Consider the following 27,351-nt stretch of genomic DNA (forward strand, 5'->3'; position numbering starts at 1 on the left):
AAAGACCAAAGTCAAGGTCCATAAACAAAAATGATATCTTAATGAACATTGTCCATTAAGAAAAAACTATTTTTCTGGAATCATGAAATTTAGACCGTCGTTAACCAACTCAGTAAACACGATATTCATCAATAATATTCTTAAATTTTTACTATTTTTTTCAATTATTACTTCCTATTCATCGATAATATAATATTAATTTTTTAAAAGTTAACTATTGTAATTATGATTAGATTGAAATAAAGGATTTTATCAAAATTAAATTAGTTATTGTGTTCAACTTTAATGAGTTAATTGAAAGTTTGTAATTTAAGATTTTTAAAATTTGTAGAAGCTGATCAACATGAGCTTATAATAGGTTTTTGATGGTATATTTTGGTCATCAAGAAAATCATTTTCTTGATGGACTTTTAGTTTTCTTGATAGGCAAAAAAATCTGGAAGTTTTCTTTTTCTATGACTAATATCATCAAGAAAGAATTTTTGATGATTAGTTTTTTTAATAGTTGAACTTTCTTGATGTCTACCTACTTGACGAGCAAAGATCATCAAAGAAAAAAGACCAAATTTACGGTAGTATCCAAACTGAGTCAATAATATAAGGCATAAATACATGCCTACTATTACAAATTAAATTGATGCATGCACTTAAATTAATGTACCCCTCAGATTGAAGGGTGTAAATTAAAGGATAATTTTGCGTTAAGTCTAAAATGGGGTTATTACTGTAACTTTCTCAAAAGTTGTAATTAATGAGATAAACGCAAAAATTAATAGTAAAGCAAAGAAAATAAAAAAAAGGAAGGGATTATTATTAGGGTTAACTTTTATACAAACCACCAATATATTTATTGATGGATTGTATTATAAATTGAAAAAGTTAATTTATCATTGTCTTCCTTCCATTTTTTCGAACTCTTATTTAGTAAGATCTGGTGAAAAATATAAAAAATCAGTATGTACCAAATCTAAAAAACAGCAAAGAAAAAAAGAATCATTTAGATTTAAGTAGATAGTACCAAATCTAACCGATTTAAATAATTGAATTAACAAACAAATAAAAATCATTCCAAATGTAAAGGATTAAATATTTTTTGGAATTATTAATTAGAAATTAAAGAGAGAAAATGGCCCCACAATTGCCACTAGTAAACAGCGAAGAACAAGTACCACATGGTAGAGGATAGCAATTTATGCCATTTGACAACGATGGACAAAATAAAAAGTTCTCTCTTTCTAGCTCAGTTGCCAATTGTAACTTTGTAGGCCACCGTCCTCCCCAATTCTCTCATGCTTTCCTCCGTCAATTCCAATGCTTCCCCTTTGAATTCCTTCCTTCTTCTTTCTTTCCCTTCTTCCCCATCATCCTTCCATCTACTTTTTCTCATTTTTCATTCCTGAATTTCTTCTCTCAATGGCTCCCATCAATCTCAAGCAGTCCCCTAATTCCGCTGCCAAATCTGTTGCTTCTTCCACTGAAGCTCGCATTCTTGTTCGGGAAACTCTCCGCGTTACTGCTAACTTGGCTTCTCCTCCTCTTGATTCTCTCCCCCCGACTACATCCCCCGCTGCCCCACACGCCACCAATCTTCCTATTCTGGACAATCACTTTCTTGATTCCACCTCCAGGTTGATTTGTTGCGAGGAAATTGATGGTCGCAGGTGGAATTATGTTGCTGATATTCAGCCTTCCGGAAAGTTGAAGAATGCCTCGATCCGTGCTCTTTGTTTGCAAACACCACAAGCTCCTATTGATGTTTGTATTTGCATTGTGTTTCTATTACCAATTAAGTGCCTACTTGTGTTTCTCTCTGATGATTGACTGAGAATTGTGCTTAAAATGGATTCTGCCTGCTCTCCATATTTGTTTATGTGGGTCTTGGTGGGATGGGTTTGTCTGGAATTTCTATCGAGGAAACAAGAAATTGGTTGTTGCTGTTGTTATTTCTTTTCTACTTCCTACAACATGCATAATTGTTTTACTTCATTAAGTACTTCTATTCTTCTAATTCTGTTCTGTTTCATATATTCACACTATTCTTCGAAGCAACTGCAGAAGTTTTTGTGATGGTTAATCAGTTTACAGTATTTGCTTCTCTTTTTTTAATCAAGAGGTAGTTAAACTTCTTCCAAATTTGTTGCTGTTGTGATCGGGTACTTTGTGATACAGGAGATGATGTCCTTCATAAGATCGTATGTAGTCCCAGAAGGCTTCCCCGATAGTGTTACGCCTTCATATGTACCATACATGACGTGGAGAGCTTTGAAGGTATGAGTCTACACTCCAAATTCAGAAAAATAATGTAGGTCTGTAATTATCTTATATTCAGCCGGTCAGTTCAAAAAAGTTAGTTTATTAATTATTACTTATTAGATAAGGTTAATTATTTCAGTAGTTAAGCTAAATGACATGATCTTCTTTCCTTAAGATTGAAGGTTGGATCCCCCACCCCAGCCATTGTTGTACTAAAAAAATTAGAAAAACTATTAGGTTAGATACCTTTGGTATTTCGTAACTAATTTTCCAATCAATTCCAACAAGCTCTATCAAGAAATTACCCAAAACCTGTCCTTTTCCCTTGGAGATGTGGTTGAAGAAGGCTTTGTTTCTTGTGTGTGTGTGTGGGTGGGTGGGTGGGGAGCTAGCACCAATTTTTCTTGTAAGAAAACAGAAGAGAAATATTCAACTTCTTTCCATACTCATAAATCAGAATGCTAAGGTAATGATGGCTTCATTTATTGCAGCACTTCTTTGGTGGAGCAATGGGTGTTTTCACAACACAGACACTATTAAACTCTGTTGGGGTCGCCAGAAATAAAGCCACTCCTGGTGCCATTGCTATTAACTGGATTCTTAAGGTAATAATATCTGTGAATGCTGTTGCAATTTCCTGATTAGAAACATAGTTTTGTTTCTTCAACGTATATATGGTCTAAAGTAGATCAATATATCTAAGTGGGCATAATTATCGGCAGAAGTGGTTTTGTTTTTTTCATATAGCTTTTATAAGTACTAAGTATTCTTCAGATGGTTCAATGATAAATACTTATACTTTATACAATAAATGGTTAAAACTTTCTGAACTGCTATGTATTCCATTTGTTGTGGTAAAAATTTTCCGACTTCCAGTGGTGCTGGTCATTGGCCAATGACATTTGACATTTAGTGTATTTTTCCCTCCTGGTTTAACTTTCTCAAAAGATAGCTAATGTCTGTCCATGCTATGGTATTGACCTTGGATAGTTTGTGCTATCACTCATTGTGTATACATGCATCAAGTTTGTGCTATCATTTATTGACCTTGGATAGTTTGTGCTATCATTATGTGTATACATGCATCAAATTTGTGCTATCATTTATTGACCTTTGATAGTTTGTGCTATCATTCATTGTGTATACATGTGGCACAAGTAGCACTCTAATTATGCATGGACCAGCTTGCGATCATAGTTGGAAAAAATAACTGTGACATGGAGTAGCTGATGGTGGCCAGTGTTATCTTGCTGCCTGACTATGAGTAAAGATATAACTGTAGTTCCAATTTTTATGTGAAAATTTTCTCAATGAAGCAATTGACGTTTTAGGTTGTAATCAAAATACTAAAAAGTTTTAAATGTTTTCAAAGGTCAGAAGCAACGCTGAATGTGGTTGGTTAAGATCTACTTCTTTTCTCTGTCCATTGAGAGTTTTTCTTTCAAATTCGTTCTGGGGTGGTTAGAATTTCTCTCAAATGACATCCACTTGTCAGAGAGAAGAATTGTTTCCTGTGGGTTGTCAGGGTATGTGCTCTGTTATTAGATCTTTGGGGAGACAGAAATATCAAAGTTTTTAGAGGTGTGGAGAATGACCCTACTGATTTTGGTAAAGTTTCATGTCCCGTTTGGGCTTAGATTTTGAAGACATTTTGTAATTACATTTTATACAACATTTTACTTAGTTGTTGGACATGGACTCCCTTTCTTTTGTGGAGTCTTTTGTGGGGTTATTTTTTTATGTGCCCTTGTATTCTTTATTTTTTCTCATTGAAAGCCATTGTTTCAATTTTTTTTTTCAAAAGTAAAGGGTGCCTGCTCACAGCACTTCATAATCTTGTCTTGCTATTCATTATATCTTTTTCACAATTTATTTGTGCAGAAATGGATGAACTAACAAAGTTGTAGCATTTCTTTGCAGGATGGGGCTGGTCGTGTTGGTAAAATGCTATTTGCTCGGCAGGGGAAAAAGTTTGATTATGATCTCAAGCAGGTAAGCTTTATTTACTAGTTTCCATAGAAAAGCTTGCTCATTATAGTTACTAAATTAATTTTTTTGTTAACGATCTGTCTTCTGAACACTGCGAGGGTTGCAGCTACGTTTTGCAGGTGATCTCCTTATGGAGTTGGGTGCTGGGGTAGAGCTGGCAACTGCAGCTGCACCACACCTTTTTCTTCCTTTGGCTTGTGCTGCTAATGTTGCAAAGGTTTGACTATTTCTTTGTAAGGTACACTATCTTAGCTGTTATGAAATCTCACTTTGTTACTTGCTTTATAGAACGTTTCAGCTGTAACATCAACATCGACCCGCACTCCAATCTACAAAGCCTTTGCAAAAGGAGAAAACATTGGAGATGTCACTGCTAAAGGAGAATGCGTAGGAAATATAGCAGATCTGGTATAGTTGGTCCCTCTCCTTATACGCTGAAAAATAGATAGTTTGTGATTGACAGAATTTTGCTAATCCTTAAGAAAATTGATCATTTTCCTCCTAAAGCTGAAATTATAGAAGATGCAAGTTCTCAAACAAAAAGTTTCTTCTTTCTTATTCTTTTAAACTTCAATTCCTCCAATCTTTGATTTGATATTAGTTGTCTTTGTTCGATTCCAGTTCATCCAATCTATTCTGAAGAATAACAAAAGAATTTGCTTGGAAAAAAATTCCCATTCATCATAAAATGACAACCTACTCAAAACCAAACTTACTTCAGTAGTCTCAAAACCATTGGCCCCATATCTTCGTAGCTGAATGCCATCCCCAAAGAATGTATCAAAATCCTTATGTGCTTATTGAAGCAAAACTTACCTTTCCCAAGACCATGGAGCAACTCTTAATCAATGTTAATGGTGTTAATGCTCCCACATGCAAGTAGCGAAGGAAAAGTCTGACTGCTTTTTCTGATTTAACCTTCCAGAGCTTGACAGAGGAAAGGGATAGGGACACAGTTGAAAAGAGAACAAACATATGAGAAAATAGTAACATGCCGGATAACTCTTCTGAAAACTCAATATACATAAGGATTTCAGTGAAGATGAAGACTTCGTAAAAGGATAACAATGTTCCATCGAAGACATCAATGAGCTTTTATTATTATTCTCTCTCTCTCTTTAAGCAATACTCTACTAAGACCAAGTTTTAAGTTTGGATGCATCATGATAAAACAAGAGCAGAAGCATGCATATTTTACAGACGAGAGATAATAAGAACTAGGGAAATAGAATAGATTGGACCATCACTGATTACATGAACCTTTTAGATGTGGACACGAGACTCTTTCCCATGAGGAGAATCAAATCATTTCACCAACTTTTTATGGATTCCTGAAAGTGTCCTAGTCACCAGAAGAAAGACTTCAATATCTTCCTTGCCATTCTTTAGCACTTTTATATAAAAAACTTAAAGTGGCATGATATTGTTTTGAAATGCTAGTTTTTTTTTGTTTTCCAAAATGATGGTTTATTTGTTTGCCCCACCCTCCAACAAAATATAAAATAAAATAAAAAAGAGGGTTTACTCAACAAGCGTTGAAGAATAAAAAGAGAAATAGTCCAGATATTGCTATGATTATTTTTTCACTTCTAATAATGTTGTAATGCGCAGAGGTTTATCTTATCTCTTCTGTATGTTTAGCTTTATGTATTGTTGCTGCATGCTTTACGTTGGTTTATGTCATATGAGATGATTAATTAAGTTTCATATGAAGCTGATGGAAGTTTTAATTATGTCTTGTGAAGCTAGGAACTGGCCTAAGCATAATGATTTCAAAAAGAAATCCATCTTTGGTTACAACTTTTGGTCTCCTTTCATGCGGTTATATTTTCAGCTCTTATCAAGAGGTAAATTGATTTGTCTTTTTTCACTTCTTATTTCTCTTGATTATGGAATTTCTTTTAGTCATTCTACTTTACATATGCAATATTTTTCAGGTCAGATCCGTTGTGTTACATACATTGAACAGAGCGAGATTTAACGTAGCAGTAGAGACATTCCTCAAGACAGGTGCTTTAAGTGTTATCTGATATTTCATAAAGAGTTTAGAGAAAGAGAGATGTTCTCAATCCTTAAATTACTTTTCTATTGGCCTAAACTGTAGCCAAAAGAATAAATCAACTTTTATTATTATTATTTTATTTATTTAGACATGCATATAAAACTGTGTCCTTTGTTTTGTTTGCAGGGCGAGTACCCTCATTGCAGAAGGGGAATATGAATGAAAGAATATTAAGTTTCCCCTGGCTGAAGGAGAATCCTATAGTTCTTGGTAAATATTTCATCCTCGTGCATTTATTTCTTTCTTCTGAATTGAAGTTACTTCTCATTAAGAAAAATGCGGCATGAATGTTTATGTTCAATCACATAAAATGCAAACAAGGAAAGTTCAAGTTAGTAGATCAAAGTTGTATGTGCATTGGCTATACTTGCCTTCTTTTCACGGGGTTGAAGCACGTAAAACTATTTGCAATTATTGGCAGGACCAAGATTCAAAGATGCATTCCAAGATGCTGGTTCATTTCTTGCCATAGAGCCCTTGTTTGATGTATGTATAATATCTCATCTCATTACTGGAGCAGTATTATTCTTTCATTTTAATTTTCTGACATTTTTCTCTTGATACGCAATAGAGAGAAAAATACCTTGTGACATACAATCAAACCAAGGGCAAGGTATATGCATTACTCAAAGATCAAGCGAAGTCTGATGATATCATAAAAGCTGCTTTCCATGTAAGATCATGATTTGTTTTTGTTGTAGATTTTTGCCTCCCAAAATTTTCATCTTTTGATGTAAGTTACTTTTCTACAGGCTCATGTGCTGTTACATTTTATACGCTCATCAAGTGGGGCTCAGAACTCTAACCAAAAGCAAGTTGATGCCTTTTCAAGTTCTGTGCCCACAACGACCAATCTTGAGGCAGAAATTGCTGCATCATGTAAAATGGTTTCGAACTCGTATGAGATTTTCAAGAGTAAAGCTTCAGAGCAGGTAGGAAAATGAACATGTTTCTATTTCGGCTTGTCCTGCATTACTTGCACCTATTATTAGAGTAATAGAATCTAGAATGTTCTTGCAGGATTTTTTTCCTGATGATCTGGTGATTGTATAGCAGTTTTATAGATAATATTCAGTTCTCGGATTTGTTTGACATGCCTACTAATTTAAACACTTGTTAAAATAATATGTATATATTTTTTGGAACACTTTTTCATTAAAATGACCATTATTTACATACTTGTGCGTTTGGTTACAACTTAAAAGTGATCTGAATCAATGTTTTGTTTGGTTACTCAACATGGTTCCACAAATGTCAAATTAGCATAAAGTCAATCTAAACACACTCATTAGTCCCAGTTGTACTTTTTACACATACAAAACGAAATACTTGAATGGCTAATGTACTCTTGTTACAGCAAACCTACTTTGTTCGATTTTTTCTCCAGTTGAATCATGTTTCTGAGAACTCTTACAGTTCTTTAGATCCTTATTAGCTTCAGTCAATACAATCCAAATAAACATATTCTATGTTGTCTGTTAGTTTCTCAGGTATTTACTGAGTACCGTCGTTGCTTTCATGAGTAACATATCTATCAAGTGATTTTCTGTCATTATAATTATTTGTGTCTTGGCAGGGATGGGTGATGGCAGAATCGCTTCTCAATCCTGGTAAAGCTCGTTTATGCCACAGATAAAAAAGAAAAAAATGGGCAACATGCATGGTTTCATCATCGTGAAATACAATCAGTTAATATATGTATCTCAAAGATACAAATGGCTTGCACCGGATAGCCATTGATAGGAGGATGGGGAACATCAAGTCTCTTTGATTCTTGAAGATCCTTGTTAGAAACCAGCGAGTTGCTTTCCAGTTGACAGGTAAAAGAAAAAAAATGGTCTGATCAAGGGTTCGTGTTTATTGAAATGGTAACAACTTCAGTTCTAAGTGCAACGATAGGTAAGTTTAATTAACGTATATGCGCCTTACCCCCATCTTTTTATCCATTTCTAGGTATCTCGTTGTTTGTTGTTAGTTATGGTTATTGTCATAAAATTTTGTTGCAACTATGTTTTTCCCACCGAGTATTTTTGCGTAGTACATATACCTTTAGGCCCCATACATGATGCCTTAAACTCTCTCCTTCTCACTTGTCATAAAGTTTATGATAGTTGGAGGATTTGGTAATCAGCTATACTTTTTTTTTTTTTTAATAATTTTTTTAGTACAATAGATATGGGGTAGGGATTTTTCTGTAATTAGCTCTACTTGTCAGCTCCCATGCTGATTACAAATTTCAGAACATTTAGAAAATTTATTTCATAATCTTTGATTACGACTTTCAAGAATTTCTGCCTCTAAACAAGATTATTTACCTAATGAATTTGAATCCAGCCTCTGATTGAAGTGGAATGATAATATATGAGCTGTCCTCAATAAAGGTGAAAAACAAAACAAGATCCAATATCATCCTGATCTTTGATTCTATTCGACCCAACCTTGATTTGATTCAAATGGAAGGTGAAAATTTTCCATCGTTCTCAAACCAATATGCCAAATTTATTTATCTGACTTGTCCAATGGAAGAACATTAGCATCCAGATTCTCTTCCTTGAGCTCTTTAGGTGAGCTCGAGTAACTAGTAGACTTCAAAGATAATGCATTTGCTTTTAAATTCTATTTGAGGCACTGGGTTGATTGATGATAGATACCTGGAGTCTATTTGGAAAGTTCATGTCCGTGGAGTTCATATGTTTATGAGTTTAGTTCATATGATGTTAGGTATCTAGTACAATGTCTTTTGTTCTAAAATAACATTTTTTGCTTTGAAACTTTTTATTCAATAATTGTTCTTTTTTTCTCTAGAATTTGAATAAAAGGATCTTTTTTGTTTTGAAATTTTTTATGCAACCATTTTATCTTCTTTTTGCTCTAAAATAATTTCTTATATGATGTCTAAATCTTTTTTGTTTTGAAAATTTTGTATTCAATCATTTTACTTTTTTTTTTTTCGTTGAATTTGATAATAGCCATGATTCATTGAATAAAAGGATCATTTTACAACTTTAATTACTATTAATTGATCTGTGAAGTTAGAAGCAATTATTTGGATTCATTTGGTAATGCTTACATACTTTATTAGCTAGTTAGACATTTTTTAAATTTAATAAAGAAGAATTGAAAAGTACATGGAAATAATGGTTTAGCCTAAAAAGTTATTATTTTCTCCCATTCTCACCCCTTCTGCCATCACTTCTAGCATTTAACAACCCATCTCCCTAACTGCCAATATATATTTCTTTACCAAACAACTACAAAAATATCAATAGATCAATATCCTCTAATTTCAGAAACAAAGAGCAAAAAGCAGAGCAATCTGTTTGTGCTTAAAATCTTAAAAAACAGGGCAAAAAAGAAGAATTTCCCCATAAAACAGATAGGGATTTTTCGAAAATGATTTGAGAATTGGTATCGAGGAGAAAATATTTAATCCAACCAACATGGTCGTTTGACCCAATTCTTTTACTGTAGTATCCAAAGGGGTCTGGTGGCCCTGCTTTTTGCCCTTTCAATTGAGAGAAATAGAAGAATTAAGCTTGGGTTTTCGCTGGTGCCAATGAGGTCAGACGCCATGCTCAAAATCCTCGTACAAATAGTCCCTTTTCAGAGGCCCAATCGAGAAATAAACACTTTTTGTTTCTCAATGAAATATGGCATTCACAGCACTGTGAAGTTACCTATTTGTCCACTTGCTACTCGATTCTCGCCTACCCGATCCTCAATGCTTGATAAACACTTTCTCGTTTCACAAGTTTACCGCAAAAAGATAAATACATTTTTAAGTACTCGATACACGTTGTACTTGATGTATGTTACCATATTGCTCGCTACTCTTTGATTTCATCCAATTAATGCGAGTAGACGTAGGACTGCAATTTAGGAAAAATGACTGAAAATGGGTACAATCTGGTCTCATCATATTAATGAAAAATCATTTTGCTTAATACAGAACACTCTTTGATTATTAAATGCTTCAAAACTCCAATTTTTATCCAAAAATATGAAATCAATGAAGGAAACGAAGCCCAAGTAGAACTCCCAAGTGGAACCTTTTGTAGGAAGGAAATTAGGAATACTTATTCAACTAAATCACTTAAGTTGCACTCAAACACTAGTTTGGACTACTCACCAGGTTATACAATAATTAGCTTATGTATAGGTCAGTTGAATATATTCAATGAGTGCATTTAGAGGGTATTTAGTGTGTGACCAATATGGGTTACATGGTAAGCATATAGTTAGCGAGTTTTGCATGTCATGTAAATTGTGAATTGTATCATGTAGCATGTAGCATGTAGCTAGTAACAAGTATTTTACAGAACTGTTAAATTTTTGCATGTGGAAATAGTTTTACTAATTTATTTTGTTTGCATTGAAGAATGGAAAAGAAGCAAATATTCATACAAATAGGCGATATATAGGATGACGAGAAACACTGGTATAATCAAGGTTGCTTGAAGGGTGTCCAAGTCCTAAGAACAATGATATATAATACATTAAGAGAGAACTGATATACAAAGTGTGCATATATAGTTGTGTGGGTCAAATATAAGTTAGTTTTCGATTCTCCTATTAGATTAATAAAGGATGACGATGATGTTCAATTCTTGCTTGACGAAATACCCACAATAGACCTTAGATATATATAGGTCTTGAAAAGATCCAACAAGAAAGAATAGTGGCAAATACTCAAAATAATAATCCTTCAAAGATTTTTTTCAACAACAGTTCCTAGAGAATGACATGAAAAACACATGGCAATATTATGATAATGAATACCAGAATGTTACAGTAAAGAAAGGATGATAATGGTATCGGGTTGATACGGAACCAAGATGGTGCAAGCAGTGGTGCTTTTTTAATTGGGGAGGAACACGCAACTCGAAACATAACTTTTCCAGTGGGTTTGTAGAATAATTCAACATGTTTGGAGCACAATTTGATGGTTTAGACCATAGTGTTGAAAATGCTACTTGTTTGACTCAACAAACCTAATTTTTAATAGTAGTTGTAAATATGGGGACTTGGTACTCCAACCGTCCACTGGATTACCATTGGACACAAATGTTAAGGGCAAATTTTATTTAGTAAAATTGATGTAAAGATGAGACTGTCGTTGTTGGCTCTTAAGAACAATTTCGAGTTGTGAATTCCAAAATCTAACAAAAACCTATATAGTGTGCAATGTATCCATCCTTCTTGCAAATGGGTTGTTCGTGCAACTAGAATGAAAGGATGTTGAATATTTATGATTAGTAGGTGTATGATTGAGCATACATGTTTAGTTGAGGTTTTGAATCTTGATCGTAGACGAACCAGTGAATTTGTAATTGAAAATTTAATTAAATATAAATTTGGAGTTGGTCCGGACGATTGTTTACACTATATTGTGGACGATATGCGATGAAATTTTGGTGTATGTTAACATCAGTTACATAAGGCATGACAAGCTTGGGAAACTGCCTTAGCCCTTGCAAGGAGAACTCCGGAGGAATCATATGCATTGTTGCATGCTTATGGAGAAGCAATGAAGATAGAAACTCCTAGGGACTTTATTTGATATTTAGCTTGAGGACAATGAATACTTCAAGTACATTTTCATGACATTGGACCTGAGCTAGCATGGTTTAAAAGTTGTTATCCCGTTATTACTGTGGGTGTTACCAATTTGAAGGTAAGTACCAATAAACCATGTTGGTCGGTGTTGCTATGGACAACAATAACATTTTGTATCCATTGACAAATGGCATGGTTAATAGTGAGAATAACGGTTCTTGGACGTGGTTCATGTCAAATTTGAAATCAGCCATTAGAGAATGTCCAAATCTTGTTTTTGTTTCAGACCAACATCAATTCATATCACATTCCATTAAGACCATATTCCCCACATCATACCACCTAATCTGTCTTTACCATCTTAAAATAAATGTGAAAAAATAGTTGAAGGATGCACAGTTAGAAGACTATTTTATGACGCAGTTAGCGTATTTCGGGAATTTGATTCAAAAGATGTTGGGAGCAAATAGTTAACTATGGTATTGATGGCTCATTTGCACAGTATTTGAAGGATGCTGGTGTTGAATATTGAGCAAGGTGTTATTAATGCAAGACAATACGACAACATGACTAGTAATGGCAGCAAGGACTTCAATTAACTGGATCGATGGATATTGACCCCCGTTTCCATAACAATGCAACCTCTTTTTTATTTTGCCGAATATCTCAACAAACGGACTAATACACTTACTATAATTCAGATGAATCTATAATCAAGAAAAGAAAAGATACGTGTTTGTTAAATGCATGATGAATAAAAAAACTAACAAAACGTTAAATCTCCAATATCAATTATAACTAGTAGAAATAAAAGTTATTATACCTTTTTAGATAGAATAATGAAGCGCTGATGGGAGAAAAAAGGAAGAAAATATAATGAGATGATTACGCATAACAAGTGTCAAAAGAGTAAAACGCCTATTTATCACAATTTTTATATCTACATGCAAGAGTTTTAGGTGAAAGAAAGAGGAGTATCCAAACGAAAAACGTTAGGCAATAAGACAGGACACAACTAGACGATAAACAAAATAATGCTAAGCGATTTACATTCCTGCGTCGGCATTACTTCTTACGACGCTCTAGTTAACGTGTCCTTTTGTATCGTAGTAGCGTTCGCCGAGCATTATGGCTTTCTGGCGACGCGCAGTTGCGTCAATAGATCCCCAAATTCGTAGTGATGGCATTGATAGTCAGTGATAGAAAGATATCACTTACTATCAATGATAGAATCAACAAAATTTACTATTACTTATAAATATTTTAATTTATTTTTTATTTTTAAAATGTCCAAGTAATAAATAATGTCAGCAGATATTACATAATTGGAAGTATGCTATGTGTGAGTTGTACTAACATATCAACTTCAATGATACCAACATAATAATACGTTGGATCAAACCATATTCTATCTAAATAAACATAACATAATAGCATTCAACTATAACTAGAAAGTGATGTTGGATGTTGAATGTTGTTTAGAAGAGGGATCTCCCAAAGAGGAAAGAGTGGAAAATGGTTTTCAAGTAAGACCAAGGTCGTCTACATTTTTCTTTAGATAATCAAATTTGAGAGAAACCAAATTTAGGGAGAATTTCCTAAATTTGTACAATACCAAATTTAATGGATTTTTTTAGTCTCATCTAACTTTTAAAGACCTCTTTGTGTGTAACAGATTATAGATGAATTACAAGAATTGGTTAATTTTAGCCATTTTTAACGGAAAAAACAAAGGAGGAAGTTCATGGTATTTTAGATTCAACTGAACAACAAAAACACAGTTTCACTCCAAAATACTTGATTAATTACAAATCTCACATCATCACAACACAAAACTCAGTACATTTTATACATCAGATTCAATAAAGCACCCTTTTGCAACATACCATACATAATTTCAACCATTTTGGTATGATCTCTCTTACATCATCACATCTCATCTTTAGAGACTTTGATATCAGTTTCTCCAACAGAAGGCCTTTCCCCCACCACACTTATAATCTTAGGCTGCCTCCTCCTCTCTTCCACTAATTTAGGCACTCTAATTATGAGTACCCCATCTTCAAGACTTGCCTTAATTCCATCCAAATTTACATTTCCAGGCATTCTAAATTGCCTCCAAAATTTCCCATTTACCCTCTCTGCTCTGTGCCACTTCTCTCCTTCCTCGGTCGCCATCGCCACCTCCGTCTCCGCCTTCCGTTCGCCGCTGATCCTTAATACTCTGTTCTCCTCCACCTCCACTTTCACATCTTCCTTCTTCATCCCTGGAATGTCTATCAAGATCTTGTGCTCAAATGGTGTCTCTTTCCAATCCACTTGTGCCAATGCCATTGTTTCCATTCCCCTTGGGACTGTTAGAGGCATTTGTTCAAGGATTCTAAATGGGTCGTCGGACGGCACCACCGTGCCCCACGGCGCTCCAGTGTACGGCATGAAGCTCTCAGTTCGCTGCGCTGCCAAGAACGCCACCGTGAGGAGGCAGAGGATGGCTGGAATTAGATTGCCCATTTGAGAGTTCGGATATATAGAAAAATGAAGGTTGATTTGTTGTAGGCTAAGTTGATGTTTCAAGACTGTTGTAGTTGTAGGGTAAGGGTGTTGGTTTGATGGGATTATATAGAGAAGGGTTTGTTGGATTGGAAAAATGAATGGGTATTTGGAGTTATTATTTTGATTGGAAGTTTGTAGATTGTTCTTGTAATCTGGAGTTATTATTTTGATTGGAAGTTTGTAGATTGTTCTTGTAATTTGGAGTTATTATTTTGATTGGAATGTTCGAGATTGATCAGGATATTGGATGGTGTATGGTGGATGGTAAGGGTCACCCCTACTAGTTGTAGACTGTAGTGTGGAGCTGGGGGGGCTTCTACAAAGAGCTTCCGAATTTACATTTTATTAAATTACTTCTTTGGTGTGTTTGGAAGAGAAATACTTAAATCCCGCGTTTGGCCTATCAGTTTCGCATTTGAAGTTAAATTTATGTTTGTTCAACTACAATCAAATTCTTGAGATTAATGGTTTGGAATATGTTTGTTTTCTTTTTATTATTATTGAATGTCATGTTTTTTAAAAATTTTGACTTCAACATCTTGTAAATGATCGTTGTCAACACTTGTTAGCTAACTTCACGATTAACTACGATAATTGTCATGATCGATCGGCGATTATAACAACCGATCATTTTAACCATCGCTCCAGATCTTGATCGTTGGCTTCAGATCATCTTGATTGCTTGTGACCTACAACTTTGGATGTTATTATGGTGAGGTGAACATCTTGATCGTTGGCACCAGATCGTCTTGATTAAGTGAACATCTTGATCGACGATAGCGAATCATTATTGTTAAGTATTGATCTCATGTCTATTAACGTAGTGATGGTCAATGATCAATAATCATCCAATCGTCTTAAAATTGGCAACCGCGGTCTTCACCAAGGCTTCCTACACTTTTTTCCATTGGATTGAATAGTAAACACTATTCAAGTCCATGAATTACATTTTTTTTCTAATTCAATATAGAAAATTCATCAATCTAGAAACTTTGTTGATGAACTTTTGACCACTACTTTTGCAACGGCTACAAACCTTGAAAAATTAATAAAAATGAATTTTGGAAAAACTTTTTTTTCTGAGTGATTCCATATATGTGTTTGATTTAATTACGTACATATTTTTTCATTCTTCTATTTTCTTTTCTTCTAGAGTTTTTTTATAACTATTATTATTAGATAATTTTCTTTAATTATCTCTTTTATAGTCTTTATTTAAAACTAAATCTTTTGTTTAGAAGATTTTATTTATTTTGTTATATTTTTTTCAAAGTGAAATTTGATAATCTATCTATTGTGATCTCGTGTATAAATCAAATATTAATATATTGATAATATAGTAAAAATTGTAATTATATATCACATATATACAATGATTTATTTTTAGTTTAGTAACATTTTTCATTTGTTTCGTTAGTCACTTTAACTAGAAAACTTAAGACTTACTTGGATTGACTTAAGAAAAATTATTTTTAAAAAAAGAAAAACTCTTTTTATTTAGATATTTTTGATAAAAGTGGTTTAAAATATATTGACTAGTGTGTGATTGATGTATTTGTTTTATGCTCATATTTATTTCAAGTATTCTTACAATGCATTCAAGATAGACTTTTTCATCTTTAAATCTTTTCGTGTGTCGCATTACACTTTATTACTTTATTGGGATGGATGCAATAGTTCAAACCTTATTCGGATTGTTGAAAACAAAAGGTTTATTGGCTTATGTTGATTATGTCGAAATTCTCTAACAATGATTTTGTTGTGGTTGTTGATTATGGGTCGATAAAAAATACATCGTATTTGAAGAATGAAGTAAATACACAACAACCTACACACAATGTATCATAATTTTTTTATTTTTTAAACCCATTTATACAATTTATGTAGGATAATACGTGTTTGACAGATACAGTATATTTACATGCAAATAATGAGGTCAAATATCACATATAGTGTATTTGCAAACTACAATCAGTTTTGGAAAATATTAACTATGATATTTTCGAGTTTGACAAGATTTTTCAAATATCTCCTAAATATATGCTTATAATTTATAATTTTTTTTTTATTTTTAGTATTTAAAGCAAACTAATTAACATTTATATATTTAATTCATAAAATGTTTAATAAAGATTTTCTCTAAAAAATTGTTAAAAGATTTTCAACATTTATTCATTAGATTTCATAATATTTTGAATTTAAATATTATGAAATCTAATTCCTAAAATAATGACAATCACTAATTCGGTATTTTTCATAAAAAAATAATTATTTTTTCACCTTGTACATTTTAATTACGTTAATATTTATATTTATTTTAATTAGACGTTTTATTTTGTTTGTGACGTTTTATTTCCAACCATTCTTCCTATGCATATCTAAATCAAGAAGTTTAATACGTGTTTATACCTTTTTATGTAGGATAATACGTGTTTTACATCTACAATGTATTTGCATGATACAAATAGTGAGACCAAATATCATATAGTCACAAATACAATGTATTTGCAAACTGTAATCGGTTTTGAAAAATATTAACTAATTTATTATTATTTTTGGATTGACAAGATTTTTCCAATATATCCTAAATATAGGTCTATAATTCATAACCAATTTTTGGGTTTTTAGTATTTAAATTGAATTAATTGATATTTATTTATTTATTTCATAAAACTTAAATTTAATAAATATTTTCCCTAAAAAATTGAGGGATTTTCAATCATTCCTCAATCTAATACCTAAAATAATGGCAATCACTAATTTGAATTTGTTATATTTTAAACCATTGACAATCACTAATTTGAATTCGTTATATTTTAAACCATTTATTATATACGATATTTTTAACTTTGTCTGATTTTAAATCATTTATTAAATAATACCTAATATATATTTTTAATAATAATTTGAATTAAAATTTTATAATTTAATTATGCACATTTTTTTTACCATTATTTGAATCTTCATCTTTTAAGATTTATTAGGAAAAAGAAAAGTGATTGAGAGAGGGGTAGCCGACTATAGACAAACACAACGTTTTTTTTTTTTTTTTTTTTTTTTTTTGCAAATGAGAGTGGAGAAAAAGCTCAAATGAATCTCAAATGTACGAAGAACTTGAAAAACTCACCAATTTGAGTGAACGAACTCAACTCACCGATGCGTATCTTAGTATCTTGCTAAGATGTATATAAGTTTTGAATTCTATGGTATAATTTCATGATTTTATCTATATTATAATATCAACCATGCTCCCATTTTGAATTCTTTGATGAATTGATGGTTTCAAATGGTTTTCAAACTTGAAGTAAGTGGCCAAAATCCAAGAAAAAAAATGATGAAGAGATTTTAAATTTTGAGCTTTCCAATTAATTAATGACAACTTTTCTAATATTTATGTTTTTAGTTGACAACTTTTATAATCTTTATGATTTTAGGTAGAAATTTTTATGTAGAATATATGTTATTTCAATTACAATGTACATAAGGTTTAGGTGAACAATTGTATTTATTTTACATATTGGTTCGAGGAATTATTTCATTTATTTATTTTTCTAATTTTTATATTTTGTTATTTTCCAGAGTAAAAGTCATAAGTTGTTATTCTTCCTGACCACCCATCAAACAATGATAGTTGTGAACTTTATTTAACTATTTACTTGTGGAAAAACACATTTGATTGAGAAGTTTGAGGCCAAGTCTATGGGAAACAAAACATACATTCATTTTGCAAAAGTTGATTAAAAGATGACTAGCCAGCCAAAAATTAGGGGGCGAGGACAAAATTATGCAACACAAAGAAACCAAGAAGGTTATTTTCTTTTTCTTTTATTTTTTTTCTCTATTTATTTACTAGAAAGTAATTTTGGAGTTTGTAGTGATTAAGAGTGGCAGAGTATAATTTAGAAATCACTTATCCAAACAAAATGACTTTCACCCACCAAAGAAAGTAGATTGACTAAAAGGATGAAATTCAAATATTTGGAAAGTTTTGAGGAATGGTATTTACATTAGAGAGAGGAAAAGAAAAGGCGATAAAATTCAAGGCACCAACAAAGATACTAACTACAGTTATAGAATTCTAGAAGCGGAGAATAAGAAGAGGGCCTTTCATTGAATATCAAGGATTTCAGCATCATAATTAAATACCTTTTTTAATGTCAATCAACTCGAAGGAAAGGACCAACTAGAGAATGGAAGAAATATGAGAACGCAATTGAAAAAAGAAAAGAAAAGAAAAGAAAAGAAAAAAGAGGAAGCACCTACGAGGAGCACGCAATTCTTTTGAAGTCGGCAATGCAATCCAGAGCCTTTTGAAACTCACTTTCCTCCAATGCAATTGTGAACCGGCAGTACCCAGGGATTCCTGTCCATAAGCTGCTGTTGATGCATAAACCAGTGGCCTTCAGAATTGCTTCTCTGATATTTGAGTCGTTAAGTTTTACTTCGTAATCAATGGCGTTTTTCACTCGGACTGTCTTGCTCATATAAAGTGTGGGCTTGGCTACTACGGAGACACCGGCATGGCACTCAATCACATCCCATCCACAGCTCTCAAGTGTCTGTCTCAGTGGGGGTGAGAGAATAGTAGTCAGCAACTTACGACATGTTTAGAAGTAATTCTGATCACTTTTGTCATTTTAATTTAAGTAGAGCAAAAGTTGTGTTTAAAAGTGTATCATTAAACATTAATTTGATTTTGAACCAAACAAAAATGATTTAAAGCATTTCAAAATCACTCTCACGCGTTTACAAAAAAAATTAAATGATCTTTAGTAAAATGAAGCAACTATAAGTAGAAGCAAGAAATTATAAGCAAATTTCTTCTTTGTTATTGTAGTCAGTAGTTTTTCTTTCTGATCTACTACTGAAAAGCAAACGCAGAAAAACTATAGGACTAGTTCATGGAAAGCAATATAACAAAAAATTTAGGCTAAATCATACGTAATACTCTTGAACTCTAAGATGAAATAAGCAGTAACAAAGATACTAATCTTGTATATAGTTGTAAATAGTATTATGTATGGCTTCTAGTTCTTAGACTTGAACTATCAAGTAAAAGTTTAAAATATGTTTTAGATTGAATTTTAAAGTTCCGTGGTAAAATGAAACTTTTCAAAATCTTGGGTCATAATTGAAACCAACCTTTAAATTTAAGAAATATTTCATATAATTTGTTAAAAAAATTATGATTACCTCTTTCAGACGCTTGGATCTACTTCTCAGGTCCTTAATCTGTCTGGTTACAGCATCCCACATGTCTCCTGATTTCCTCACTCTTAGTCCTAGCAACTTCTTTATAGCATATTTCACTGTGCTATGAGGTCTACTTAATCCTGAGAAGCTATGGAACAATTCAATCAAAGGCGGTTGGTTCAAAACCAGGAAACCAAATTTGAGGGCATCTGTTAGCATCATTGGTGATAGTCCTCCAAGCAGACATACAGAAAACGATGGATTGTTAGATTGGCAAAGCCTCGATAGAACCCCTTCCAGATTCCAGCCACTCCAACTCTCATAATCAAATTCCAATCCTGAAAATGAAGTATCAATGATGACCCTAGCCCCAAATTTAGAACAAGCAGTTAATAAATTCTCTATTTCTTTCTGGTCATAAATCAGACCAGTTGGGTTAATTGTTGGTCCAGATATGTATACCCATGCGTTTTTCACATTATTGAGTACTTGATTAAGTGCATTCTCTGTTAACTTGAATCCGTCTTCAGATCTGGTAGGTATGTTTACAACTTTTGCCTTCAAAAATTTGGCACTGTGAACATAGTTACCATTGGTCCCAACTGGAAAACATATTGTTCCACCTTCTTGGATGCAACAGAGAACCATCTTATTAAACAATGTCAGTGCACTATCAGCATATATGAAGTCTGAATTGTTTTCGATTGGGAACCCATAATTGCTTTTGACAAATTGCTTGACGCTAGTTGTGACATCTATTTCTGACTCAGACATGTTCTGTCTTGAAAAACTTTCAAAAATAGCAGCTTTGACTGAAATTGGTGTAGGCAAGAAAATCTCATCAACATCCATATGAATCAGGGAAGAATTATCTGTCTGATCAATCGACAGCTCAGCATTATTGAGAACTGAGATGGCAGAACTGGAAAACCCAATTATCTCTCTTGAGCTTGCACTTTTGTCACATTCTCTCTGAGGACATGAATGATGAATCAATTAAAACTAAGGGTAAACATTACATAACAAACAATACAATGACACTCAACTCCAAATTTAGAAGCAAATAATATTTTTAAAAAAAAAATTAAAGTAAAAACTGTGAGAAAAAATGTCAGTAGTAAACACTTCTGTGTTCTCCCATGTCAAATGGCCTATATGTGACTGACTGAACAAATTCATTATCCAACTTGGTTGTGACAGTGCAACATGGGAAACAAACATTTTACAAATTTCTGTTGTCAACATCGTCATACTTGAATGTTTTTATAAGAGGTAACCACCAAAATATACTCTAAATGCAAGCATGTCCCAATACACAATACACAACCCACCCAACATACTCCTTAGGAAACGAACGGGTCAATGACATTGTGCTGTAATGCAGAAAAGCTAATTAAAACTTAAAATTTACTCAGTAAAGCAGATTGATACAGTTTCTGTGTTGTTAGACCTGCATCATATAATGAACATATTTCATAGGAGAAGAAAAATAAGGTTTATATACCTGTGCAGGTAGATGGCGGTCAGCTAGCTGAAAAGCAAGTAGCTCGTGAAAAAGGCAGCCATAGTAATATTGACTTATGGGGGCAGTTTTCCCTTCTAACAATTCTACAGTTTTGGACAAGGCCTTAAAAATGGCTTCTTCTTCAGAAATTACAAAAGCCACTTCTAAATCTGTATATACCTGGAAAGCGTATCAAACAGTCATAATTAAGCAGCGGATAAGTACATGACTAAGTAATATAATTACTTCCCACGAGATTAAATTTAGCAGCTCTGCAATTTGATAGCATTTACATCAAAGGAGTAAGCCCCTCCAGTTATGATTTGATTGAAGGAAACAACTGATATCTGCTAGCTAAAAAAGAAGTACCTGATTTTTCACCAAGCCGCACACAATAGCTGCATGAGAAGGAAGAGAATTTCCTGCTAGATACTTTAGGACTCCATTGGAACTTGGAAGACTGGAAAGTTCAAAATTGTCAGATATGTCTAAGAAAAGTCGGGAACCTATTTCTCTGGTAACATCCAAAAGGTGCACAAAAGCAGAACTAGTAACAGCTTCAAAATGAGCCATCCCAGTCACCACCACCTGAGGTTTCAGTTTCTTTATCAGCTCCATCATCAAATCTGACTGGCTTGGGGCCTCAATAACCGTAAGTACATCGTCTCCAGCACCATTAACTCCGGTCTGCAAAACATGCATACAAATTATCCCAGGCATATTGCATTGCCAACTCATGCTCTTTAAGTCTTAATTAATATATATTGATCACCTTTGATGGCACAGCAATAGAGTAGTTCAGAGAATTGATTCTAAGAAATAAACTGCTTGTATTTAAGAAAAAAGAGATTGAAGTGCACTATAGTGTACAAAGATGCACTTACATCAATATTGAGTGAAGTTAACCATTGCCTTGGTAGGTGCCGGGTTAGATGTTCGTCCACAATGGCAAGGCGAGGGGAGAACAAGCGAAGAGCATTCTCGATGGCCACAGCCCTTGATGGAAAGATCACAACATTCTTCACAAGAAATGGCAACAGACTAGTCAGAGATGCAGGTTACATAAAACTACTTGCATGGTTAAGCACAAATAAAGAGATACACAGTGTTTGTGTCCATTAGTTGATGAGCAGAACTACAAATTGAAAGACTGGAATAGAGTTGAACAAATCTATATGGCTGTAACAGAAAAATGAAAAAACTTGCTCAAAATTTATCTGACATGCATAGAAGAAAGACTGGCAACACAAAGGTTGAGTGACATAATTGTCACCAGTTTGACACTTAATTCTATGCAGTGAATACTGAATAATTTTAAGCATGCATGATAAAGACCACTGCATAAAGTGAGCATTGTTCATCATCCATTCCCTGCCTTAAATAACCAATTGATGACAAATAGTCCAAATCACTTGGAGAAAAAACTTCAAAACAGAGTTTATAGATTTTACAGCAGCTATTCAATTCCCTAATTTCATTACAGTTATATTCCCTAATTTCATTACAGGTATATATGTTGCATAAAGAATATGACAAAATATGTAAAAAGTGTATATTTAAGATTTGTTAAGCACTTTACAGGTATGATTCAAGAAGTATACGTGATTATTTCATCGCTTATAAGAAAAAATAACAATATAAGTTAGAACTTCAAAAGTGGATAATAACAAGTAAGTGATCTTACTCCAGCACTGACTGGTACATGGTGGTATGTTTTCATAAATCCAGCAATAAGGTTTCGGAAACGCAAGCTCCCAGCTGGTGGCTCATATGGAAAATATGCACTGTCTTTCAATATACTGGCAAGATAAGCTAGAAATGGAATCTTCTCATCAGCAACGGAATCATCTTGAAATGATAAATCTAATGAACTGCTGATTTCTTGGAATCCACTCTTAAGAAAATCAAATATTGTCTTAACCTGTCAGTTCATTGAGATTTTATATTTAAGATTTGTCCCATATTCTTATATATTCTATTTTAAAACTCTGTTCAGTACACGGAACCTGATTTGGCTGAAGGAGTTGACAGCTATAAACTGATAATGCATGAGAGATGCGACCACCAGCCTTCCCATATGCCCAGGCTGTTCGAGCACAAATAGGTTGATCCCCTGAAAGTCCCATAAAAAACTCAAAACGATGTGGACTGTTCTTCTCAATTTCAACCAAGGCAGAGATGTCAGTGTCAGCCGCCTGTAAATACAATATATGAATATAACTTAGACGAATAGACAAATCATAAATTTATCTCCAATGAAAAAGATTTACTTACCTGAAGAATTTTTGTTTGCCAAAGCTTGGTAATGCGGAAACCACGCCGTTCAAATAATCGCTTACAAACACCTTGTCCTGGACGACCTCCCATATTGAAGATCATAATCCCCATGGGTTTGATAACACTTATTCCTTCCTCTACTGCCCTAGCAATCAGACCTAAACCAAACTGATCTTCGACAAAGCCCTGCATTAAAAGATAGTTCAAGTGAGAAACAATAGAGACTATTGGACAATGTTTACCACCAAAGAAACTTAACACATCAGCAAGGCAGAATGATAAATGTAGTTATAATATAGATGGGATTAAGAAAAATGGACAGATGTGAATAAATTATGGTCTTTAAATGAGCAATTGATAAATCTGGTACCATAAATGTACCTATTAAAGCAAGGTTTCAAATGATAAAGAAAATAGCAATCATACAGTGAGAAGTTTTTCGTGAGGATTTTGCAAGCATAAAGACTGTAGAACAGGATAAATGTTGTGAATTTAACCAATGATCCAAAGGTCTTCCATTATTCCTTAACAATTGACCACTAATATGTTTTGGGACATAAAGAAAGTGTAGAAGAGACTGATAAGTTTCTTTTATCAAAACAAAGAACTTTTCAGATTCTTATCTAGAACTCCTCTTCAGCTGAAATGATATAGATTAAATAAAATACAGATAGATAATAGGCAGAAAACAGATAAATGATGCTCCAGTTAAGGTTTAATATTTTCATAAGATGATTATGAACTCTATGACTCGATTACCATTTTTAAATTACCTGAAGTGCACAATAGTTACTCAACGAGTACAAAAATTCCTCACTTGCATTTTCTGTTATCATCCTGGACATAGCATCTGGATTTGGGTTAAGAATCTGCAAGAGGCAACCAATTGAAAGTTCCATAATTTATTTTAATATTATTTTTATAATTCCATAACCAATCGTGTAAATTTCCCTTACATTCAAAGTTTCTCAACCTAGCATCACTTGAAGTTCTATAAAGAGGTTGTACCTGAGGTATGCATCCAACAATTCGCTCAAGTTGGATATCATTGTCTCTACAATAGGCCAGTAGATCAGATTCATGGAACTCTACTCTATCCAAAAGGGTTTTCTTCTCACCATCAAAAATTGGTTGGCCCTTCTCATCCAATGCATTTAAATACAGATTTATCCAAGAAACCTTTACTGCTCGAGGGTTGATGTCGAGGCCATAGACCTACAAATGTTAACTCGAGACACGAATTTCATAAGCCAAAATTTTGTATTAGTGACACCACTTTCAGCAGGGAGCAGCACCCATAGGCTTATAGCCGTTAATGTACACTTTTTTGTCAACATACAGATAGGAAAGCATACAGGGAATGAAAAGTTCAAGACATAAGATTTTTCACTTCCCGTTAGAAGGAGTAAATAATGGAAAGAAGGCAAACCTTCAAAGGTAACCATTTATCAGCAATGGCGATAGATATCCACCCATTCCCACAACCAAGTTCCGCCACTGTTCGATCCTTAAAGATGGAAGCTGGATGCCTATTCAATCCCTCAAAGAAAGTAAATGACCAATCTTCTGGGACGAAAATGCTAGGGATTACCATTGACGTCAATTTCTTCCTACCCCTGTATCCTGAGGTTTCCAGAAAATGGTTTTAAGGAAGTTTTCTTTTCAAAAAAATGTGACAACATGAAAAAAAAAAGAAATAAAAAAAAGAAAAGAAAAGGCAGGCAATTGGAGCTATAAACTTGCATGGAATAAAACCAACCACCATCACTGGAATATTGAATAAAAGATGTCAGTCATATGCTCATTCCAGTGATAACTATATTGAGAAGAATATAAGATCAAGCTCCTAAAAAACGAGTTACATGAAGAAGTATGGTAACAGACAATTAAAAGAACGACTGACGAGCCATAAGAATTCGGAAATTTGAATGCGTCCGGAGATGGGGGGCGGAGAAGAAAGAAGTCCGAGATCCATTAAAAGTAATAGTAGATCCTCCGGACATGCAGCCAAACAACGTGACAAACATAATGAAGGAAGAAAAAAAAAAGAGTTAATAGCGAACTGCTGCAGACCGATCACGTTAACCATTATTTATGTAATGACTACATATCCTAGCGGGAATAAGCGGAGTATGCATTGACAATTGTCTTGAACATACAGTAGCTACCGCGATCTAGAATTCGCCAGCTGCCATATAAACTTGGCAGATGCTTTCGTAGTTCGGGTATAATTCGCATGCCATAAAATTTCGGTTTTTGGTTGCATGCAGAGCAGTCAAACTCGCAATTCAAAAGTAAAATAAAACAAAAGATAGAGGAAATCCTGGAATTGAATCTACACATTACTGTTTATCCAGAAAAAGAAAAGGCACATATATTTATGGAAACAGTCCACAATGTTTGGACTTGTAAGAAGAAGAAGAAGAAAAAATCAAAAACCAAAAATAGAATTCTTCTTCAGTAGGTACAATTCATTCATACAGCCGACTGCTAAATTATCCACAGCAGCAAAATTCAAGAGAAGCGCATTCCGACTCTCGCGTTGTCATTACTCGCAATAACAATACAAAACTCATGCAATCGCAGACATCAGTCCAAAACAAAACAAAACAAAACAAAAACAAATAAGTAAAGAGAAGGTGTGTGAGTGAATAACCTTCGTATTGGTCGAGAAAAATATCCTCGATCCGGAAATGGTAGGAGGAGAAGCAGCGGTCGCAATCATCCTTAGTAGGAAAACGCCTCTGGACATCGGCGAGGAAAACACGAGCTCGGACTCTGGTAGCAGGATCCTCAAGACGGTCGAGAAGGGAACGGAGGGCGGCGTAAGCAGCATCGCCGGACTGCTGACAGAGGGCTAAGAAACTATCAACAGAGTCCAAAACGGAGGCCATGGAGGAGAATGGGAGTTGGAGAGAGAAAAGATAGAAGGAAGGTTTAAGCTTAACTTGAAAATGAAGGAAACAAATAAGAACGAAGAAGAAGGGCCGTTTCGTTAATGTTCCCGGGTCCTCACTTCTGTAGAGATCTATCGCCTTGGACTGAGTAATTTTTCCAACATCATTATTACTTTATATAGGATTACACAAAAAAACGTTTTCTTTGGGATTAGGAAATTATTTTAAATTACAAAACTTTTTTCAAAAACAATAATAAGATCGACTACTATTCATATCTATCTTGATACCCGAACATATAAAATTATATCTCCAAATCGAGAAATATCATTCATATATAAAAAATATCACCAACATATTGTTTCATGGATATTATTCGCACACTTTTCAATAAATATTGATTGATATATTGAGAAATTTTGGAGACATTTCTTGAATAATATTCGGGTATATCAATGACATATTGTGGATATTTTTAAAATAATTTTTTTCCAAAAATCAACATATTTCAATGTATTCCAAATTTTCTAGCAATTTACATTATAAGATTTAATAAAATTAAATAAAATTTAAATTAGAAGAATATTGATTGACATCGATAGATTTCAATAAGTTAGACATTGATGTTAGTGAAATTGATAGACATGAATTCAAAGTCTATCATTTATTGATAAGTGATATTTTATAATTAAGAAAATTGATTTCTAGAGATGACCATCATAAATTGAACTCATGATCTCTTAGTTAGATATTTAGATAATATCTTGTTTTTATCATCAAATAAATTCACGATCGTTGTTATAGATATTTTAGTTCATTTTATTATATTTAAAAATAGTTTAAAAAGAGCGATGATTTGAGCATTTTTAATTTTTGTAAGTTTCGGTAAATTTAGGTTTATTACAGTATAGGTTTCCGCATCTAAAATTGATATTATTGCAATTAATGAAAAACGAAAAAGCCATAAAGTTTTCATGTTTACGATTTTTGGTTGATGAGGTTGACAGTAGAATACCACAATATCTATAACTAATTTAAGGATCCAAAAATTGATGGAATAGAAAATT

General features: G+C 33.4%; 3 protein-coding genes across 3 annotated transcripts; 1 reads left to right on the forward strand and 2 right to left on the reverse strand.

The window, feature by feature from the left end:
* Positions 1-1,208: 1,208 nt before the first annotated feature.
* On the forward strand, positions 1,209-8,592 carry LOC101211385 (protein root UVB sensitive 6). Its single transcript, XM_004133688.3, has 13 exons — positions 1,209-1,755; positions 2,170-2,268; positions 2,745-2,858; positions 4,174-4,245; positions 4,349-4,459; positions 4,531-4,650; positions 5,988-6,089; positions 6,180-6,252; positions 6,431-6,514; positions 6,726-6,790; positions 6,876-6,977; positions 7,057-7,236; positions 7,881-8,592. Exons 1-13 carry the CDS (start codon positions 1,414-1,416, stop codon positions 7,938-7,940), a joined length of 1,524 nt encoding a protein of 507 aa, XP_004133736.1. The 5' UTR covers positions 1,209-1,413; the 3' UTR covers positions 7,941-8,592.
* A 5,025-nt stretch (positions 8,593-13,617) lies between these two features.
* On the reverse strand, positions 13,618-14,696 carry LOC101211633 (22.0 kDa class IV heat shock protein). The gene has a single exon (XM_004133689.3). It carries the CDS (start codon positions 14,369-14,371, stop codon positions 13,790-13,792), a length of 582 nt encoding a protein of 193 aa, XP_004133737.1. The 5' UTR covers positions 14,372-14,696; the 3' UTR covers positions 13,618-13,789.
* Positions 14,697-18,368: 3,672 nt separating this feature from the next.
* Positions 18,369-26,430, reverse strand: LOC101211867 (methionine S-methyltransferase). The gene is made up of 12 exons (XM_004133690.3): positions 26,044-26,430; positions 24,817-25,010; positions 24,396-24,602; positions 24,161-24,256; positions 23,385-23,573; positions 23,117-23,305; positions 22,795-23,031; positions 21,995-22,129; positions 21,480-21,797; positions 21,111-21,290; positions 19,607-20,578; positions 18,369-18,972 (listed from the first exon to the last, which is right to left on the reverse strand). The coding sequence occupies exons 1-12, from the start codon at positions 26,279-26,281 to the stop codon at positions 18,673-18,675; spliced, it is 3,255 nt and encodes a 1,084-aa protein (XP_004133738.1). The 5' UTR covers positions 26,282-26,430; the 3' UTR covers positions 18,369-18,672.
* Between the last annotated feature and the right edge of the window lie 921 nt (positions 26,431-27,351).

The sequence above is a fragment of the Cucumis sativus genome, chromosome 3 (assembly GCF_000004075.3).
Source record: "Cucumis sativus cultivar 9930 chromosome 3, Cucumber_9930_V3, whole genome shotgun sequence".
NCBI classification, from domain to species: domain Eukaryota; kingdom Viridiplantae; phylum Streptophyta; class Magnoliopsida; order Cucurbitales; family Cucurbitaceae; genus Cucumis; species Cucumis sativus.

What these genes read in the sequence shown, in the direction of transcription:
- LOC101211385 (XM_004133688.3), top strand. Translation starts at nt 1,414, where the DNA reads ATGGCTCCCATCAATCTCAAGCAGTCCCCTAATTCCGCTGCCAAATCT. An exon ending in TAGGAAATATAGCAGATCTG is followed by an intron (nt 4,651 to 5,987) that starts GTATAGTTGGTC and finishes TGTCTTGTGAAG; the next exon opens with CTAGGAACTGGCCTAAGCAT. An exon ending in TCATAAAAGCTGCTTTCCAT is followed by an intron (nt 6,978 to 7,056) that starts GTAAGATCATGA and finishes ACTTTTCTACAG; the next exon opens with GCTCATGTGCTGTTACATTT.
- LOC101211633 (XM_004133689.3), bottom strand. Translation starts at nt 14,371, where the DNA reads ATGGGCAATCTAATTCCAGCCATCCTCTGCCTCCTCACGGTGGCGTTC.
- LOC101211867 (XM_004133690.3), bottom strand. Translation starts at nt 26,281, where the DNA reads ATGGCCTCCGTTTTGGACTCTGTTGATAGTTTCTTAGCCCTCTGTCAG. An exon ending in AACTCCTTCAGCCAAATCAG is followed by an intron (nt 23,032 to 23,116) that starts GTTCCGTGTACT and finishes ATGAACTGACAG; the next exon opens with GTTAAGACAATATTTGATTT. An exon ending in ATGTACCAGTCAGTGCTGGA is followed by an intron (nt 22,130 to 22,794) that starts GTAAGATCACTT and finishes TTTCTTGTGAAG; the next exon opens with AATGTTGTGATCTTTCCATC.